The following is a 19,419-nucleotide window of genomic DNA, read 5'->3' as shown; positions in this document are numbered from 1 at the left end:
CCATCATGAGGATATCTATTATACCCCCTTCTTGAGAAGCACAAAGATACTCACTAAACCTGAAAGTTTATATTGCATTTATTTATTATTGTTATTTATTGCATTTATAATTAATCCATCATGAGGATATCTATTATACCCCCTTCTTGAGAAGCACAAAAATATTCACTAAACCTGAAAGTTTACATTGCATTTATTTATTATTGTTATTTATTGCATTTATAATTAATCCATCATGAGGATATCTATTATACCCCCTCCTTAAGAAGCACAAAGATATTCACTAAACCTGAAAGTTTATAATGCATTTATAAAATGCATGTTTGTAACCGAAAGAGCTAACTGTTCTGATTCACTGTGACTCACCGATACTAGAACCATGCGTAAGTAATAGCCTTTGTACTTCCAAGCTCTCAAGAGTATAAGTCGGTAGTAAAAAGAGCAGGAACATTATTTAGTTCACCCCATTTGACCACGTCCTATCCACATATCATGGAATGGTTACTAGTCTTCCTCCAAATCCATTCAAAAAACAACTGTGTTGGGTTTCAGCGTTGCTGAACTCACAATAACTCTTATTGGGTCAACCTACAGTACAGCTTCTGAAAATAACTAGAAAATAACACTTAAGTATATCAATCAAAATGTCTTGCAACAAAACCCTTTAAAATCTAATTAGTGAGGTTTTATCCAGATACATGAGAACAACAGGCAGCTAAAAAATAATTTTGCAATCCTCTCCTGCATTTATCAAACTTTTTGTAGTTCTCCTTCGGCAGGGATATGGGAGTGCATGGTATAGACCCTTGGGTTATCTTACTACTTGAGAAAATAAGGATGTAAAATGTTTTGAAAAACAAATATCTCATGGTTTTTCTTGCTAAGCCATATCATTTCTTCACTGTTGATGCTCCATATGTTAGTACATACACATACATTTGTTAAGTAAATAGGTCACAGGAGTTTTCATGAACAAATGGCTAAGGGAAATGGGGTATTAATCAGAACATGTGTTGTTATGATGACTTATCTTAACCGGGACTCAGGGGACTCCAGATGTTTGGTCCCTGTACACTCATGGAAAATAACTCATAAAGATGCTGGATTCTCATGCTGAAGGAAAATTCTTCATTAAAGAAATAGGCTGCCTTTTTGTTAATACATAAAGGACTACAGTGCAATATCTTCCCAGAACTAAGAAAAAAACAGTTATCCTCTGAGAAGGAAACAAAGAAAATACACAAAAGATGGGATTAGCTATTTATAGAAACTACCTCAAGACAGCAGAGGTTGACTTCAGTGGCATGATCAATAGTGAGATGTATTGCAAATCATTCACTGCTAAAAGCAGTTAAATACTAAAGTTTTATAGGTTCCGTTCTTAAAGTAAATTAGGAAGGACTCAAGGTTATTGTTATAGTAGTACTGCCTTGGATGTGAGAGGAAAGGACAGGGTAACAACTAGTGTTATCAGAACTGTTCACCATCCTTGGCCCTTTTTACTCATCACAGTTCATAATCTGATCGTACCTGTGGAGATTTATAAAGGTCATGAAAATCTGGTGGCCTATGGTGGGGAATCAAAAACAATACCTTAAAAACATAGAGGTTTCCTCAAGATTAAGGTCCAGAAATGCAATCACAAGGGACTAAAAGTAAACTAGAATGATCATCTACCTCAAGATATCAACCTCTCTGATGGTTGAATGTGTGGTCAAAAAGGAGACTAGAAAGAGAGGTGCTAAGGAGGAGTGCCTCTTTCACTGTCAGAATACAGGGCATGCAAGATGGCCACCACATTATTCTTCTTGGCAAATCTATCCCAAAGTGGAGACAGATGTATCAAGATATTCTACCTTGAAGTTACACACTTCATCAACTAACTCTCCTTACATTCTCAGCTTGTCAAGGAACTTTCTGATGTGATTTGAGTTCCCAGGTAGGTTTTCCTTCAGGGGAAAGAAACCACTGACTAGCCAGTTGACAGGAGTATTCCAGCACATATTGTACATCAGTAAATTAGCAGTCAAAACCATACATCGGTTAGGAGTACAGGTGTTAGTGTCAACAGAACTTTTGCAGCATAACCAACTCTTCATTTACTGTCAATAGGAAACTCCTCTGCTTTTGTGTGGAGCCCTTCTTGCTAATCAGCTGGTCTCCTTTACAACAGCACTCATAGTGTAGGCTCCCAAATGAAGGGATTGATTCTTTTTTTCCAGATAAGATAGTTCTTACATACAAAACAAAATGAATGAAAATCCACAAAGTGGACTTCACGTCACAAATCCTATGTCAAGAATTTTCAAGACTCCATTACCTCTTCTATTACTAAATTGTCTTATGTATACCTTACGTAAAACAAATTGGGACAGAAGTTTCAACTAAGATGGCCATTAAGACACTGCCTGCCCTCTAAGACTTGTAACCCATTAAGATTCTGAATAAAATCATATTGGCAGCTGCTTAGAAACAAATCAATCTGTCAAAACTTGAAGAAAATATTAAATAAATATAAGGGCCTATAAAGTTTCCCGTGGCTAGGTAAGATGTATGGATTGATTTAAATACGAGTATACTGAAGGTGGGCAAAAGTGTTCAATTGCTTCTATAGCTCTGCATGGACCAAGGCACAGACAGCATCAGCTGCAAGTGATACTAAGAAGCCCTGTGTGAAGAAACAGCATTGATTGGAACAATGAGGTAATAAAAGGAGGCATTGACTTACAAGCTATGGTTTTGATAGATCTGAAATAGGGCAGTTCTTTATTCTGGTGTATAAAGACAGCCTAACAACTACTGTCCTGAGCAGTGTGGGGAAAAAATACTTGGAAGAAAGAATGAGGTGAGCATGATTCCCTGAGAAGAGAATACTGGGGTACAAGTATTTATACAGATATGAAAACTGATGATGGTCTCAACAAATGCATGCCTCCTGAATAATGATCTATGTGCCAGTGTGTTTGTTGATTCTCAAATCTCTGAACATGAACTAAGTCAGACACTATCTTTGCTGTAAAGACAGACATGTGTCTCAGTTCTTCACGCACCTTCTCAGGCACCTGCTTTTGGACTGTTTCCTCCCTGGATTTGCAGAGAAGGGCACACCTCGAGGCCTGGGCAGGCCCTATCTATCTCTCACTACCAACTCCACTGCAAAGCAAGTCATGACACTCCACCCTTAAGGCAACTAACGAAATATTTTCAATGTCAGCTGAAAAATAAGAACACCAAGTACAACTCAAGTGTAAAAGTTCAGACTATATCCTTCTGCTGCTTTTATAAACTGGCGCATCTATTATAACAGAACCAAAGGCATCCAGCAAAGTCAAAGTCATCCATTCCAGTTATTTACCCACTTTCAAACTACTCTGGTAGGATCATCTAGATAGAAGACAGGAAAAACACAATCATTTCTTTGGTTGACTCTTGTGAGCCCTGCAGTAAGTCAAGGTCATGAGATACCAGTCGTGTGAAGAATCACATCACAAGCAAATTCATGAATGTACACTACAGAACTTTTAATTTCAAGTAGTTGTTCTACATGAACTAACAAGAATATCGGCTCAATTGTCTTTTATGTTTCCTGTATTGAGAGCCTAAAGACAAGACCAGGAGCAACTTAAGAAATACGCAGAAAGAGTGGCTATAAGGAAATGAACTGACAAAGTTGTGTCCTCACAGGCAAAGGGAAGTTGAGAGCTAAGAAATTATTAGGGGGAATATAATATACAAGTGTAAAATCATCTGGGAATGATTTTACACTTGTATATAGGTGTTGTTTTGTTTTCTCTCATTATGGTTTTTAATTTGGCTTTTAATTTGCATTTCCTACTGATAACTATGATCTCCCTAATGTACCTATTTGCTAGCTGTACATCTCTTCTTTGTGAAATGTTTAAATCTTTTGCATGTCTTTAATGAAGTTGTTTATTTTCTTATTATTGAACATGGAAGTTTCTTTATATATTTTGGATGTAACTCTTTTAAAACATGTAGACTTTGCAAATATTCTCCCCAGGTCTATGGGCTGTCTTTTCATTCTCCTAATAGAAGCTTCTGAAGAGCAGATGTTCTTAATTTATTAAAGTATAATTTATCAGCTTCTTCTCTTATGGTTTGTACTTTTGGTGTCATACCTAGAAAACCTTTGCCTAACTTGAGATTGCAAAGGGTTCTTCCTGTTTTCTTAACCTTGAGTTTTATATTTTTTAACATTTTCAATTTAGGTTTATGATTTTGATGTTTGCATATGATGTAAAATATAGGAGATAATTATTTTGCATATCAATAGTGAATTATTCCATCACCATTTGTTAATGACTACCTTTCTCCATGGAATGCCCTTTGTCAATAGTAAGTTGTCCATGTACATGTGGATCTACTTTTGGACTCTCTGTTCTATTGACCCATTTGTCTATCGTGATCCTAATACCATGCTGCTTTCATCACTAAGCTTTACAGTAAATCTTCAAAGTCTTCCTTTTTAGCCCTCCAACTTTTCCCTTCTTTTTCCAAGTTGCTTTGTTTATTTTGGGTGCTATGCATTTCCACATAAGTTTTATAATTGGTTTGCTAATTTCTACCCCCCACAAAAAAAAAAGGCTGCTAGGATTTTAATTGAATTGCATGAATCTGTAGATCAATTTGGAGAGGACTTACATTTCCACTATCTCTGGAAAATCCCCCAATATTTGGCAACTAAACACTACACTTCTAAATAATTCTTAAATCAATGTAAAAATTAAAATAGAAATTAGAAAGTATTTTGAACTAAATGTGAATACAGAATGTTAATATTTATGACATACTACTAAAGTAGTACTTAGAAATTTACAGCACTTAATGCCTACATTAGAAAAAAACTCAAATTAGCTTCCACCTTAAAAAAAAGCTAGAAAATAAGGCAAACTCAACCCAAAGAAAGCAGAAGAAAAAAAATAAAAAGATAAGAAATCAATGAAATAAAAACAGAAAAACAATGAGAATACTAATAACAATAATTAATAAAACGTATCCTCTAGCCAGACTGGTAAGGGGAAAAAAGAGAAAAAAGACAAATTACCAATATAAAAAAATGACAGATTAGATCATGATATATTCTACAAAAATTAAAAGGATACTAAAATAATATGAATATCCTTATGCCAACTTAATTCCACTATGACCTGTAAATATGCTTTGTATGACTTGGATCCTTTTCAATTTATTGGGACTTGTTTTATAACTCACAATCTGGTCTATATTGATAAATGTTCTTCCGTGTGCACTTGAAAAGAATGCATATTCTCTATTGTTGGGTGTTCTAGGGATGCCACTTAGGTGAAGTTCGTTGGTAGTGTTGTTCAAATCTTCCCTCCTTGCTGATTTTACATCTATTTATTCTATCAATGATTAAGAGAGGAATGTTAATGTCTCTAAATAAAATTATGGATTCATTTTTTTTTTTGCTGAGGGTGCCTGGATGACTCAGTTGGTTAAACATCTACTTTCAGCTCAGGTCATGATCCTAGGATCCTGGGATCAAGCCCTCAGCTCCCTGCTCAGCGCTTCTCCCATAACTCATGCATTCACTCTCTCTCTTTCTCCCCCAAATAAATAAAATCTTAAAAAGTTTAAAAAAATTATTTTTCTCAGTTAATTTTATGTACTTCAGTGCATAAAAGATTATTATAATGTCTTTATAAATGGACAACTTTATCATGAAATGAACTTCTTTATCTCTGGTGATAGTGCTTGCAATGAAATCTACTTTGTCAGCTATTAATGCAGCCATTCAAATTTTCTTTTAATTAGTTACCTTGATATACCAATTTCCATCCTTTTACTTTTGGGCTATTTGTGTGGTTTCTTTTTTTTAATCTCTGCTTTTTATTGGGGTCTTTAGGACATTTAATGTCATAACTGATATGTGTATTTTAAGTCTATGATCTTGCTATTTGTTTCCTATTTGTCTCATATGTTCTTTGTTCCCTTCTTATCTTTTTTCAACCTTCTTGCAGATTAAGTATTTTTACAATTCCATTTTATCTCTTTTGTTGGCTTATTAGCTATATGTCTTTGTTTTATTATTTTAATTGCTTTAGAGTTTATAGTATATGCTCTTAATTTACCACAATCAACTTTCAAATGATATTATGTCACTTCATGTATAGTAGAACTTTACATTTGTATACTTCCTTTTCTCCCTTCCCAGCTTTTTATGACTATTGTCTGTTTATGCTATTGTTTTATGCTATTTCAGTCACATATGTTATTTTTTAAGATTTACTGATTTATTTATCTGAGAGAGAGAGAATACGCAGAAGGAGCAGAGGGAGAGGGAGAGGGGACAAGAATCTCAAGCAGACTCCACATTGAGTATGACGCCCGACGTGGTACTTGATCTCATGACCCTGAGATTACCACCTAAGCTGAAACCGAGAGTAAGCCACCTGACTATCGGCACCACACAGGTACCTCTCAGTTGTATGTGTTATAAATCAGATGATGTATTACTATTATTTTGTTCAAATAGGCAATGATCTTTATCCATCTAGTTATCATTTTTCATGTGCCTCATTCTTTGGGGCAGGTCCATATTTCCAACTGGCATAGTTACCCTACTCTCTTTCATTAACATTTCTTGTACTGTGGGGTCTGCCAGTAATGACTTCTTTCAGCTTTTATATCTGAAAGGTATTTTTGTTGGGTATAGAATTCTAATTGAATTATTTTATTCGTTCAGCATGTTAAAGATGCTGCTCCACTGTTTTCTCACTTGCATTGTTTCTGATAAGAAATCTATAGTTATCCTCATCTTTGTCCAATTGTACATGAATTTGTTACCCCTCTTGCTGTTTTTAAATTTTCTCTTCATTACTGGTTTTGAATAATGTGATTATGACATGTTTTGGTGTAATTTTATCAAATTTCTTGTGCCTGGGCTTTAATGAGCTTCTTGAGTCTGTGCATTTGTAGTTTTCATCATTGGGCAAAATTTGCTTTGCCCAAGTAAATTACTTCATCAAATATTTTTCTTTCTTCCTCTCTCTCTTCTTTATGTTAGGAACTCCAGTTACATACATTAGGCTGTTGAAGATATCCTAAAATTCACTGTTGCTCTTCATAATTTTTTTCTGTTTCATTTTGGATAGTTTTTCACTACTCTTTTTTTCTACAATGTCTAATCTCACCCACTGTACTTATTATTAATCTCATCCAAAGTTTTCAGCTAGTAGCATCCAGTATGTTTTCTAATTCATACATTATAGTGTTTATTTCTAGAAGTTTGATTTTCCCTTCTTTATATCTCCCATATCCCTAATCAACTTTCAAACATATGGGTTATAGTTATAAGAACTGCTGTAATATTCTTGTCTGCTATTCTAACTTCTGTTTCGGTTTTCTCTCTCTCTCTCTCTCTCTTATTATGCATAGTATTTTCTTGCTTCTTTGCACATCCAGCAATTTTTGATGGGATATTGGATATGGTGAATTTTACCTTGTTGGGTACTGGATAATTTTGTATTCCTATACACGAACTTTGGGGTGCAGTTATTTAGAAACACTTTGATCTTTTTATGTCTTGCTTTCAAGGTTTATTTGGTGAGAACAAAGCAGCATTTAGCTTATAGCTATTTACTTCCCAACTAACAAAATAAGACATTTAGGTGGCTTCTACCCAATTCCCTGTAAATTATGAGGTATTCAAGTCTGGCTATTGGGAATAGGCACTTTTCTTGCCTTATATGAAGTGTGAACATTGGGACCATTCCCTCTAATCCTCTTGAATGGTTCTTTCCTGATCTCAGGTAGTTTCTTATCTGTATGGGTCAATCAGGACTCTGATGAATGACTACTCTTTAGATTTCTGGAGTTCTATATCTCTATAGTTCTCCCCTCTCTGGTACTTTATCTTGTTAACTTGAGCCACAGTGGCTCTCCCCAGACCCTTATTCAACTCTTCAACTCAAGGAGTCCATCAGGTCTGCCTCGGTTCTCCCTCCTATGTTGCTTGGAAATCCTCTCAAAGGAGTAAGCTGGAGCAATCATAGGTATTATATAACTTGTTTCCTGTTTCTTGGAGATTACTGTTCTTCATTTCTTGATGTCCAGTATCTTGAAAACTATTTTTCCATGTAAGTTGTCTTTTATTATGATTATTATTGTTTCAGGTGAAAGGGTGAATCTAATTCTTATTAGTCCTCTTTGGCAGAAGCAGAGGTACATAGATGGTCTTTTGTCCACTCTTTTCACTCTACACAGTTGGCTTTTAAATTTCATGAAATTTAAACCCTTAAACACTCCAATTTCCAGAACAATCAGTGAAGGAGAAATTCCTGCTGAACTCTCTCTCTGGGACTTGGCAATTAACCCTGTAGGGCCTAATTATAATCAATCTTCTGAGAGATACAAATGGTGGCTATCTCTTATATCTCTGTTAATGTAGTCAAAGTTAAAAGCAAATTCATATTTCTGGGCAACTATAAAAAATTATGGCAGGTCCAAGAGACTATGCTGTTTCAAACATGACTAAAAACACACTGAAAATAATTCATTCACTGGCACTCCGCCAGTCTCCCAGTGACACTGTAAAAGTTTAGGCCCTGAGAGAACCTTGGCTCAGAGGCCCTGATCTTTTTATGTTAGTACATTTCTACCTAAGAGTAAACAATGTAGTTTCAAAGGACATTCATTCTTTGAAGCCAGTTTGAAAATTAGTGCTGCAGGATACTAAATAGTACCTCAGTAGCCTGACAGAGATAATGTTCAACTGCAATGTTTTCACTATGCCAGGATATAATTTATGCTTTTAGCACACACCCCTTCCCTCTGTGTGTGCCTCAGCTCAGTGGATTTGGGAATAACCAACTGTGGTCCAGTTTCCATCAGGTTTCTTTCTGAATGGGTACAATGCTCCAACTTCAAACCATAGTGGGTTTGGTCATACTGGGCACTGAATTGTGCTTGGATACTCCCTCTCAAAAATTAGACAGAGCTGGTCACCTCTAGCTCCCAAGGCTTGTATTAGGGGGAGAGGCATTAACAATAGTTAAACTGACTACCTCTCATCATCAAATGTAATAGGATCTATTAAAAAGAAATGTTCAAAATGTATATGATTGTTACTAGCAGATTTTAATAATTAATGTACCCTCTGATCCATATATCACTTAAAATTTTTCCTTAAGTAGAGACTTTTGATGACCAAAGATAGAAGAGATAAATGAGGCTGATCAAAATCTATTCCACTTCATGCCACCAAGAATGGCTTTAGTCCTGGGAAAGATTTTTGGCCAAGATAGCACAAGTAACTAAAGCCCAGTGATCTGTGTCCTTATGATATCAAAGCAGTGAGAATGACTGATGTCATGTTAGCCCATCAATGAAATTAAAACAGAAAGTTGTTCATGTCCAAGTTTGTGTATAAACTTGATAGTATAAACACACCAGACCCACTGGAAGCAGAAGAAAGTTAGAGTTATGGAGGGGAAAAGGAATAGACATCAGAAAATATCTCTTCTTTATTTATTGAACTCTTTTCATTGTCCAGTGGGACCCAGAACAATGTTCATTAAACAATTAAGCTTTACATTTATTTGTTCAATAGAACATAATATCTGTTGACCCCTTCCCACACCCCTCTTTTTAAAAAAAGCTGTTTAATTATTTTAAATACTTGGGGACAATTCAATTATAAATGGCACAGGTAAAATAAAAGTGCTTAATGAAGGTAATAAAATTTAACTCACAAGTCCACATGACACCATCATAACAGATGATGTATGTATATTATAGATATTTGTAGCAGAATATAAAAATGCAATAAGATCCCACATTAAAGATTTGGGTTACTCTGCACTTTTATGCTGTAGGAATTCAGATGGGCTAGTCACTGGATGCAGAATGGGCCAGGTATCCAGGTGCTGGGTTTATATCTAACACCATTCTCCTCTACTGTACATGTTCTGGCTTGTGTTATCTTGACTTGGGTTTAATGATATCTGGCAACAAACCTTACCCACAATAAAGTTTGGCTAGGATGACTGTCATTTTGAATTCTGGTTTTTTTGTGGGTTTTTTTAAAAAAAGATTTTATCTCCCTAAACCATAAGTGACTCTTAATCTCACAAAACAAACTGGGTATTGCTGGGGGGCGGTGGGGTTGGGAGAGGGGGAGGGGGGTTATGGACATTGAGGAAGGTATGTGCTATGGTGAGTGCTGTGAAGTGTGTAAACCTGGCGATTCATAGACCTGTACCCCTGGGGATAAAAATACATTATATGTTTATATAAAAAAAAGAAATAAATAAAAAATTTTAAAAAAAGATTATATTTATTTATTTGACAGAGAGAGAGAGATCACAAGTAAGCAGAGCAGCAGGCAGAGAGAGAGGGAAGCAGGCTCCCCACCTAGCAGGGAGCCCAATGTGGGGCTCAGTCCCAGAACCCCGAGATCATGACCTGAGCTGAAGGCAGAGGCTTAACCCACTGAGCCATCCAGGTGCCCCTTGAATTCTGTTTTGTCTCAGTGTTATTCATGTCTTAGTCACAATCATTCAAGGAGATATTTATTTTTATTTTTATTAGATACATGGTTTCCATTTGCATAAACAATTTGGTGAAAAACGGCACATGGGTGTTCCCTAGGTATTATGTGATAAGACACCTGGAGTGAATTATTAAATGAGCTTAAAAGAAAAGGCTTGAGAACTGATTTCGTGCATATGAGTAAAGAAAGCCTGTCACAGTGGCTTAGAGATGAAAGCTAGAGGGGCTGCTTCCTTTTTAATAGGTGGAGTTGTGTTCAAATTTCTTCTTACTCCTCAATCTGGATACTCAGTATTTGTCCTTCAATGACATTAAAACCAAACCATCGAAGAACAGCTTAGCATCCAATGCAATGTCTCTAGGGAGGTATGATTCAAAAGCATCTGGGACTCTTAACACAAATCACTAACTAGAAGCTTGCATTTTCAGCTTTAGTATATGTGCTGCCTAAGTAAGCATGCATGTTCAGTTCAATATCATGTACGTGTATGAAGGAGTCGCCAAGAATAAGCCCATGTTACAAATGAAACAGGAGGCTGATATAAAAGGTGAGAACAGTTTTCTCAGTAGGATAGTACAAAGTCCGAAAGATAATATAATCTGAACTCTTCAGGCTTTAGAGAGAGTAGAATGCTCTTTGTGCAAAGTAAAAGCAATGTTCATGGAGCACATCACAAGGTAGGTTCAGTCTAACTGGCTTGGTGGGGATTGCCTTTCGGAACTTGCCTTTGAGACTTATTCTTGCTGACTAACCTGCTTTCTACAACTATGCACGTTCTCCAACATGTAGGTCTCCCAACACAGTGATAACACTGAACAGATTTCTGTTCTTACCAAAAGCAATAATTTCTCATTAAAAGAGAAAATGCTAAAACTGAAAACATGGAGCATTTCCCATTTATGCTGCACAATTCACAACAAAAGACTTGTAGTCCATCCCATTCCAATCAGTAAGTCCTGAGGCAACTTTAAAGTGAAAATGAAAAAATGGCAAGTAGTAAAGAGAGAGGGTATAGAATGCATTTGAGATGGAGCATAGGATGGAGGAATGATACAATGATACAATGATAATCTGTAAATTACTGAAATAGGGATCGAGTACTCCCCACATGTAGTGAAGGGATTTTTAACGGTATAATATAAGAATATATTAACAATCACAATTCAATTCTAGGTGTAATTCTAACAAACCTGCATTAAATCGCACATTTTATGGAAAAATATAATGGGAATTATGCTCTTACCATCTGTTTTCTTTGAATCACTTCCGACACTGGATTGATCCTTCTTGTCTGTCTTATTTTTACCATCTTTCACATCACCTGAAAGTAATAAACATGACAAACAGCATATGTATACAGCTAAAAGGGAAGTTATAAATAGTCCTAAACTTGTCAAGGTAAAAAGATGGAAAAAAAGTTGTATAATTTTAGTCATGAGGGGGTACATTTTTAAACCATATATTAGGTCTTAAAAATTAGATTATGATCCAGAAATTAAGACATTGTCCTTGAGCCAATAATGTTCATTTTCGAGAAAGGAAGTTCAGCTTTATTACTGGGCTGTGGAGAGCAGAAAAACTTAGGTCAAATGTAAATTATGCCAGCTCATAGCTACTCAAGTTCTGTAGTGTCAGTTTCCTCATCTGCAAAATGGGGATAATAATAGCTACTTTATAGACATACTATAAGGACAAATGTATTTAAGGTAGTGAATGTGATCTCTGGCACATCACGCAATGATATTTGAACTCTAAAACGGAGTTATAAACGGTATTCTAAGTAACGAGCTTGTCGAAATATGATTTGTAGGTGTTCAGAAACACTATGCAAATAGATGTAGAATAAACATGTGTCAAAAACTTAATTCATTCACAAAAGAAGCAGAGAGATAGTAAGGATGGTGCCAAGGGCAGTTAAGGAAATGGGTATTTATAGGCCTTTTAGAAAACCGTTAAAATGAGATTGCTGTGTTAGAAACAAAACTGGTTATCTCCTACAGGGCAATAAAATCATAACCTGTGGGCAAGGGGGTAATCTCTTCTAACAGTCAAAAATCTGTAAGTTACCACACAACTTCGCAGTACCTACGCTTGTGTCAATAGTAAATGACAAAGTTAAACAGTCATGTTCTCTTAAAGCAGGAGTCATCCACCTGTAGCGCAGGGGCCAATCTGGAAACAGAAATCATTGGAAATAGTCACATGCATTCATTTACATACTGTCTGTGGCTGCTTTCACGCTGTAGTGATAAGCACTGCATAGTTGTAACAGAGACATGCAAAACCAGAACGAGTTACTGGCTGGACCAACACAGAAAACTTCTTGCTGACCCCTGTCTAAGATAATTAAATAATCCCTGGCCATGTCTGTTCAACAGTTTGCCACTATGACATTGAAAGGACATGGCATCCTTTCCCCAGCCTTATTCTCAAGTTTTGGAAATTTTTCTTACAATCTTACTAGTGGCATCTTTCTTTTTAGCCTGCATAAAACCCAGAATACTTTACAACTAAAATACTCAAACTTCTTGAAGCAAGAAGACCCTAAGAATAATTGCAGCCAGGAAGGAGTAAGCAGGGTCTTATCTTTCCTGCTTTCTTTGTGCCAGGCATGTTGCCTGCATCGTTTCATTAAATTCTTCTAATAACCCCATTATGAAGGTACTACGATGGAAAGTAGACAAATTCATCACAGTTTAATTCACAAAACCATCAATTTGCAGAATAACAAACTCATCAAATGATTGAGGATATTTTCCAAGGGTGAGTTTTCCTCTGGCTTCCCTGTAGCCACTGAGTCACACCTGGTCCGTCCTGCTGTGTTGAGCAGCACGCCAGCCGCCTGCCAGTGGTTTGTACACCACCCTGGGCCCCGCCTCTGCCCATAACCTTGCATGTGGCTCCTTCCAGCAGTAAAACTGTTCCTGTTGGCAGCCGTAGATCTGGTTTAAGCCATCTGTCTGAGAGTTTTTACAGAGATGGCCAACTGATCTTTCCACAAAGTGATTTGTTCAAACCGACTTGTGAAGAATGGATATGAAACTTATATTACCATCTCTGTTCTATGGCTATGGAACCTAAGGCATAAATAAAGCAATCTACCACAATATACATAGATGGGTCTGATTCTAGAAGCTAAGCTGTAACTTCCCTACGAAGCTCAAGTTTCCAATTTCAGGCTTCTATTTATTGCTGCCATTTTTTAAATGCTTTTGGCCCACAGATTTATAAAGAATTGGTTATCTAAGGACGATTCAAGACCATTTTGGGTTGTGATATATTTGACAAAGTAAGTATTTTCAATGGAATTTGATAAATCCTAAGCCAAGTTAGGAGTCAGTAAATTCCCCAAGTTTCCTCTTACTCTTAATTCTGAAATGTGATGAACTGGATGAAGGGATTGAAGGGAAAGGGGGTCAACTCTAGCCAGAGTGTAAGCAGGAGGAACTCAAGTGAAGGCCATACTCATCACCCTTTACCACCATCAGTGGCCAAAGCGAGGATTCCTTTGGAGGTCCCGCGGAACACTCCAAATACTGGCTCCTTCTTCTTTTAAGGATCCAGAGATGGACTCAAGGATCTTGAGTCCTGTAGTCAAACTAATTCCCTGCAGAAAAATGTCTTTCTTTCCTAAATGAGCCTTTATACCCTAATTCACAATACTTTAGGCCTTCAAGGTTTCCCTGGACTGGAGCTTTATCCACAGCTGCAACAAGACCAGGATGTCTTCCAGAAGTCGCAGGAGAGGTTCAATTTGCCAGCCAACAGTCTGTGGGCAGCCTGCCTTGTCCTCAGTCAGGGTTGGGGAGGCTGAGAAAGGAAGTAATTTGATGGAGACCAAATGGGATCTCATAGTGGCTGATGAGAACACCTCTAGAACCTCCACTTAACCACCGTCCTCTGGTTCCATCCCAGAAGTATCTTAGGAGACCACAAAGAAGGATGATGGGAAAGTGACACATGTTTGTTTGATGATGTTCTTTGAACAGAATCCATTAGGTAATTTCCCATGGGTTGTATATGGAGTAATGGCTGATGTGAGCTGTTATTCAATAAACAGGGGAAACAAAAGAGCCTTTCTGCACAGTTATAAATCATTTTCATTAGGCTGCTGTAACACAGTCCCGAACCACCATTAGCCTTTCTTATTATTGCTTAAAATTGACTTCTTTTCCCATCTCTCATTTAATACTTAATTTTTAAGGGAAATGGCAGACTGTTGATTACTTTGGGAAATAAACACAGTTGTGAAATCAACCCAGCCTAGTCAAAAACTCAGGCTCCTGTTTGTTTCTTTCAGGCTCTCCCTCTAATGGTCTTCAGAATTGATTTCTGCCACCTCTGCCCTCTCTGGGTATTTGTTTATACCTATCTCATAGAATTTATAACCCTCTCTATGACTGGCATGTTTATGTTCATTGGTTTCTCTCCCTGACCGGACAAGGGGTTGGCAAACTCTGGCCCATGAGCCAAACGTGCTCCCAGTGCCTGGTCTTATATGGCCCCAAAACTAAGAATAGTTTTTATATTATTAAATGGTTGAAAAAAAGAGAAGAATATTTAATGGTATTTGAAAAGTATATAGAATTCAAACTTGCATTTTTAGAAACAAAGTTTTATTGGAATTCAGCCATGTTCACTTGTTTATATGTTATCTGTGGTTGCTTTTGCACTAAAACAGGAGTGTTAAGCAGTTGCAGTAGAGACTGCATGGTTCTCAAAGTCTACAATATTTACTATCTGGTCCTTTACAGAAAAAGTACGCTAAACCCTGGAAGAGATTATAAGCTTCTCGTGGACCTCGGCTGAGCCTCAATATTCCTCTGATTTCCTACTCTCCCCAACAGCGCCAAAACTTGCTAATAGAAGTGACATGCTGATAATAGAACACAGAATTTGGACCCAGACCTGAACTGGACTTGAAATCTCTACTTAGTTGTTGTTTGACTATAAGCAAGTGATTTTAACTCTCTGAGTCTCCATTTCCTCATCTGCAAAACGGGAATCAGTATATCTACCTCACAGAGTTAGCATTTTTAAATGATTTAATGTAGGTAAAATCTCATGTACAATGTCTGGCATATATTAAGCATTCAATATGTTATTCATATTACTTTTATGAAGGAAAAGGCCTTTTTAACCCACTTTCCTAAAAGAAAAAAAAATTAGGGAAGAAACATATCTTGCCTCTCTCAGGAGCCCTTCCATACTCCTCCTTTGAGAAGGAGAGGCTCATCTAGGAGGAGTTTGAGAATGCAAAGTTCAGTTCAGTCACCTATTTATCTAGTTCCCAGCCCCCTCCAAGATGTGTTTTCTACAAGACACACACTTTTTGCATCACTCCAGAAGCAGCCTTCTGGGGTGCTGGCTTGCTGGGGTGCTGGGGTGGGAATGAGGTGGCAGGTCCTAGGCCCACCTGCCCTGCCAGTATCTGGTTGGCTAAGCTCACTTCAAGGCAGATGTGTGAAGAAACCCATGTGCTCACCAGACCTAGTCACACTTTCCAATTCAACTCCAGTTGCAAGAGAGCTAATATGTTGACCACTGACTTTCTGATTCTGGTATCTCTCTCTTAGTTGGTTCTGACCTCCGGAGGGGATGAGAGGGTGTCCTTTGCACTGCCCTCTAAAAACTCCAAACAGTATATCATAAATTCTTATATAATTGAACATACTTTCTGGACAATAGTGCACTTGAATACAAAGCTACTTAGGAGCAGTCTCCAGAACCAGGTTGCTGAGGGACAGGACAAGTTTTTTCTACCTCCTGGGGAGCTCACACGGTTACTTGAAGGAATTTATGCAAAGTTCTTAGAACATGATATGAGTTATTAACATTATCATATGTATTAAAATACTGTTTTCTGATTCTACATGTTCTATATGTTCACTGTAAAAATAATTGGAGAGTGTTGTGCTAAGTATCTTCTACATATTCCTCATTTATTTAGACTATGTAGCATACAGAATAGCTACAGAGTGGCCTACCAGGCGGATAAGAGAATAAACAAGTAAAGAGAGGACTTAAAAGAGCGTCTGGTGGATAGTCAATAAATGCTAATTATTCTATTGTTGTCATTGTTCCGGCTCTCATTCTCATTATTGGAGGCTCATAAGTGGCCCTACCGTGAACTGGTATTACTCTGCACACTTCACAGAACCAGTAGAAGGTTAAGTAATCTGATCAAGGCCACCAAGAAGTGAGAGGCACAATTGTGCCTCGAATCCAAGTCTGTCAGACTGCAAAACTACCTTGCTACAACTTGGCCCTTGAAAGTTCCAGAGACTCTGAACTTCCTGCCCTTCCCTAAACAAGGTAACCATTCCATGCCCTTGTGCCTCAGCTTGTCTTGGTCCCTCTGGTGAAGAAGTCCCCACCCCCCATTTGACCAGCAAAGTTCAGCATTGAAAACGGCTCAGGCACCACCAGCCCCTGTAGCTTTCTTGGACATTTCTCCATTCTGTGAGCCTCAGACACAAGAAGGCCAATGTCTCTTTTTTGACATGATCCTTGAGCTAAATTTGGCTGCCTTGCCATGACTATTACTTTTTTTTTTTTTTTTTTCCCCTTTTTATTAATTTTTTCAGCGTAACAGTATTCATTCTTTTTGCACAACACCCAGTGCTCCATGCAAAACGTGCCCTCCCCATCACCCACCACCTGTTCCCCCAACCTCCCACCCCTGACCCTTCAAAACCCTCAGGTTGTTTTTCAGAGTCCATAGTCTCTTATGGTTCGCCTCCCCTCCCCAATGTCCATAGCCCGCTCCCCCTCTCCCAATCCCACCTCCCCCCAGCAACCCCCAGTTTGTTTTGTGAGATTAAGAGTCATTTATGGTTTGTCTCCCTCCCAATCCCATCTTGTTTCATTTATTCTTCTCCTATCCCCCTACCCCCCCATGTTGCTTCTCCATGTCCTCATATCAGGGAGATCATATGATAGTTGTCTTTCTCCGATTGACTTATTTCACTAAGCATGATACGCTCTAGTTCCATCCACGTCGTCGCAAATGGCAAGATTTCATTTCTTTTGATGGCTGCATAGTATTCCATTGTGTATATATACCACATCTTCTTGATCCATTCATCTGTTGATGGACATCTAGGTTCTTTCCATAGTCTGGCTATTGTAGACATTGCTGCTATAAACATTCGGGTACACGTGCCCCTTCGGATCACTATGTTTGTATCTTTAGGGTAAATACCCAGTAGTGCAATTGCTGGGTCATAGGGTAGTTCTATTTTCAACATTTTGAGGAACCTCCATGCTGTTTTCCAGAGTGGTTGCACCAGCTTGCATTCCCACCAACAGTGGAGGAGGGTTCCCCTTTCTCCACATCCTCTCCAGCATCTGTCATTTCCTGACTTGTTAATTTTAGCCATTCTGACTGGTGTGAGGTGATATCTCATTGTGGTTTTGATTTGTATTTCCCTGATGCCGAGTGACGTGGAGCACTTTTTCATGTGTCTGTTGGCCATCTGGATGTCTTCTTTGCAGAAATGTCTGTTCATGTCCTCTGCCCATTTCTTGATTGGATTGTTTGTTCTTTGGGTGTTGAGTTTGCTAAGTTCCTTATAGATTTTGGATACTAGCCCTTTATCTGATATGTCGTTTGCAAATATCTTCTCCCATTCTGTCAGCTGTCTTTTGGTTTTGTTAACTGTTTCCTTTGCTGTGCAAAAGCTTTTGATCTTGATGAAATCCCAATAGTTCATTTTCGCCCTTGCTTCCCTTGCCTTTGCCGTTGTTCCTAGGAAGATGTTGCTGCGGCTAAGGTCGAAGAGGTTGCTGCCTGCGTTCTCCTCAAGGATTTTGATGGATTCCTTTCTCACATTGAGGTCCTTCATCCATTTGGAGTCTATTTTCGTGTGTGGTGTAAGGAAGTGGTCCAATTTCATTTTTCTGCATGTGGCTGTCCAATTTTCCCAGCACCATTTATTGAAGAGGCTGTCTTTTTTCCATTGGACATTCTTTCCTGCTTTGTCGAAGATTAGTTGACCATAGAGTTGAGGGTCGATTTCTGGGCTCTCTATTCTGTTCCACTGGTCTATGTGTCTGTTTTTGTGCCAGTACCATGCTGTCTTGATGATGACAGCTTTGTAATAGAGCTTGAAGTCCGGAATTGTGATGCCACCAACTTTGGCTTTGTTCTTCAATATTCCTTTGGCTATTCGAGGTCTTTTCTGGTTCCATATAAATTTGAGGATTATTTGTTCCATTTCTTTGAAAAAAATGGATGGTATTTTGATAGGGATTGCATTAAATGTGTAGATTGCTTTAGGTAGCATAGACATTTTCACAATATTTATTCTTCCAATCCAGGAGCATGGAACATTTTTCCATTTTTTTGTGTCTTCCTCAATTTCTTTCATGAGTACTTTATAATTTTCTGTGTATAGATTCTTAGTCTCTTTGGTTAGGTTTATTCCTAGGTATCTTATAGTTTTGGGTACAATTGTGAATGGGATTGACTCCTTAATTTCTCTTTCTTCAGTCTTGTTGTTGGTGTACAGAAATGCAACTGATTTCTGTGCATTGATTTTATATCCTGACACTTTACTGAATTCCTGTACAAGTTCTAGCAGTTTTGGAGTGGAGTCTTTTGGGTTTTCCACATATAGTATCATATCATCTGCGAAGAGTGATAGTTTGACTTCTTCTTTACCAATTTGGATGCCTTTAATTTCTTTTTGTTGTCTGATTGCTGAGGCTAGGACTTCTAATACTATGTTGAATAGCAGTGGTGATAATGGACATCCCTGCCGTGTTCCTGACCTTAATGGAAAAGCTTTCAGTTTTTCTCCATTGAGAATGATATTTGCAGTGGGTTTTTCATAGATGGCTTTGATAATATTGAGGTATGTGCCGTCTATCCCTACACTTTG

At 37.7% G+C, this 19,419-nt stretch overlaps 1 protein-coding gene across 8 annotated transcripts in view; it reads right to left on the bottom strand.

Moving 5' to 3' along the window:
- PDE1C (phosphodiesterase 1C) overlaps nt 1-19,419 on the bottom strand; it is a 536,493-nt gene that overhangs the window by 37,144 nt on the left and 479,930 nt on the right. For all 8 annotated transcript variants that reach the window (XM_046020570.1, XM_046020562.1, XM_046020563.1 and 5 more), the window contains one exon: nt 11,778-11,855. In XM_046020570.1, coding sequence (XP_045876526.1) covers nt 11,778-11,855 — 78 coding nt within the window. The remainder of the gene's footprint in view (nt 1-11,777; nt 11,856-19,419) is intronic.

Source organism: Meles meles, chromosome 10 (genome assembly GCF_922984935.1).
Source record: "Meles meles chromosome 10, mMelMel3.1 paternal haplotype, whole genome shotgun sequence".
NCBI classification, from domain to species: Eukaryota; Metazoa; Chordata; class Mammalia; order Carnivora; family Mustelidae; genus Meles; species Meles meles.
The sequence above is the reverse complement of the archived record's forward strand: the minus strand, read 5'-3'. Positions and strand labels throughout refer to the sequence as shown.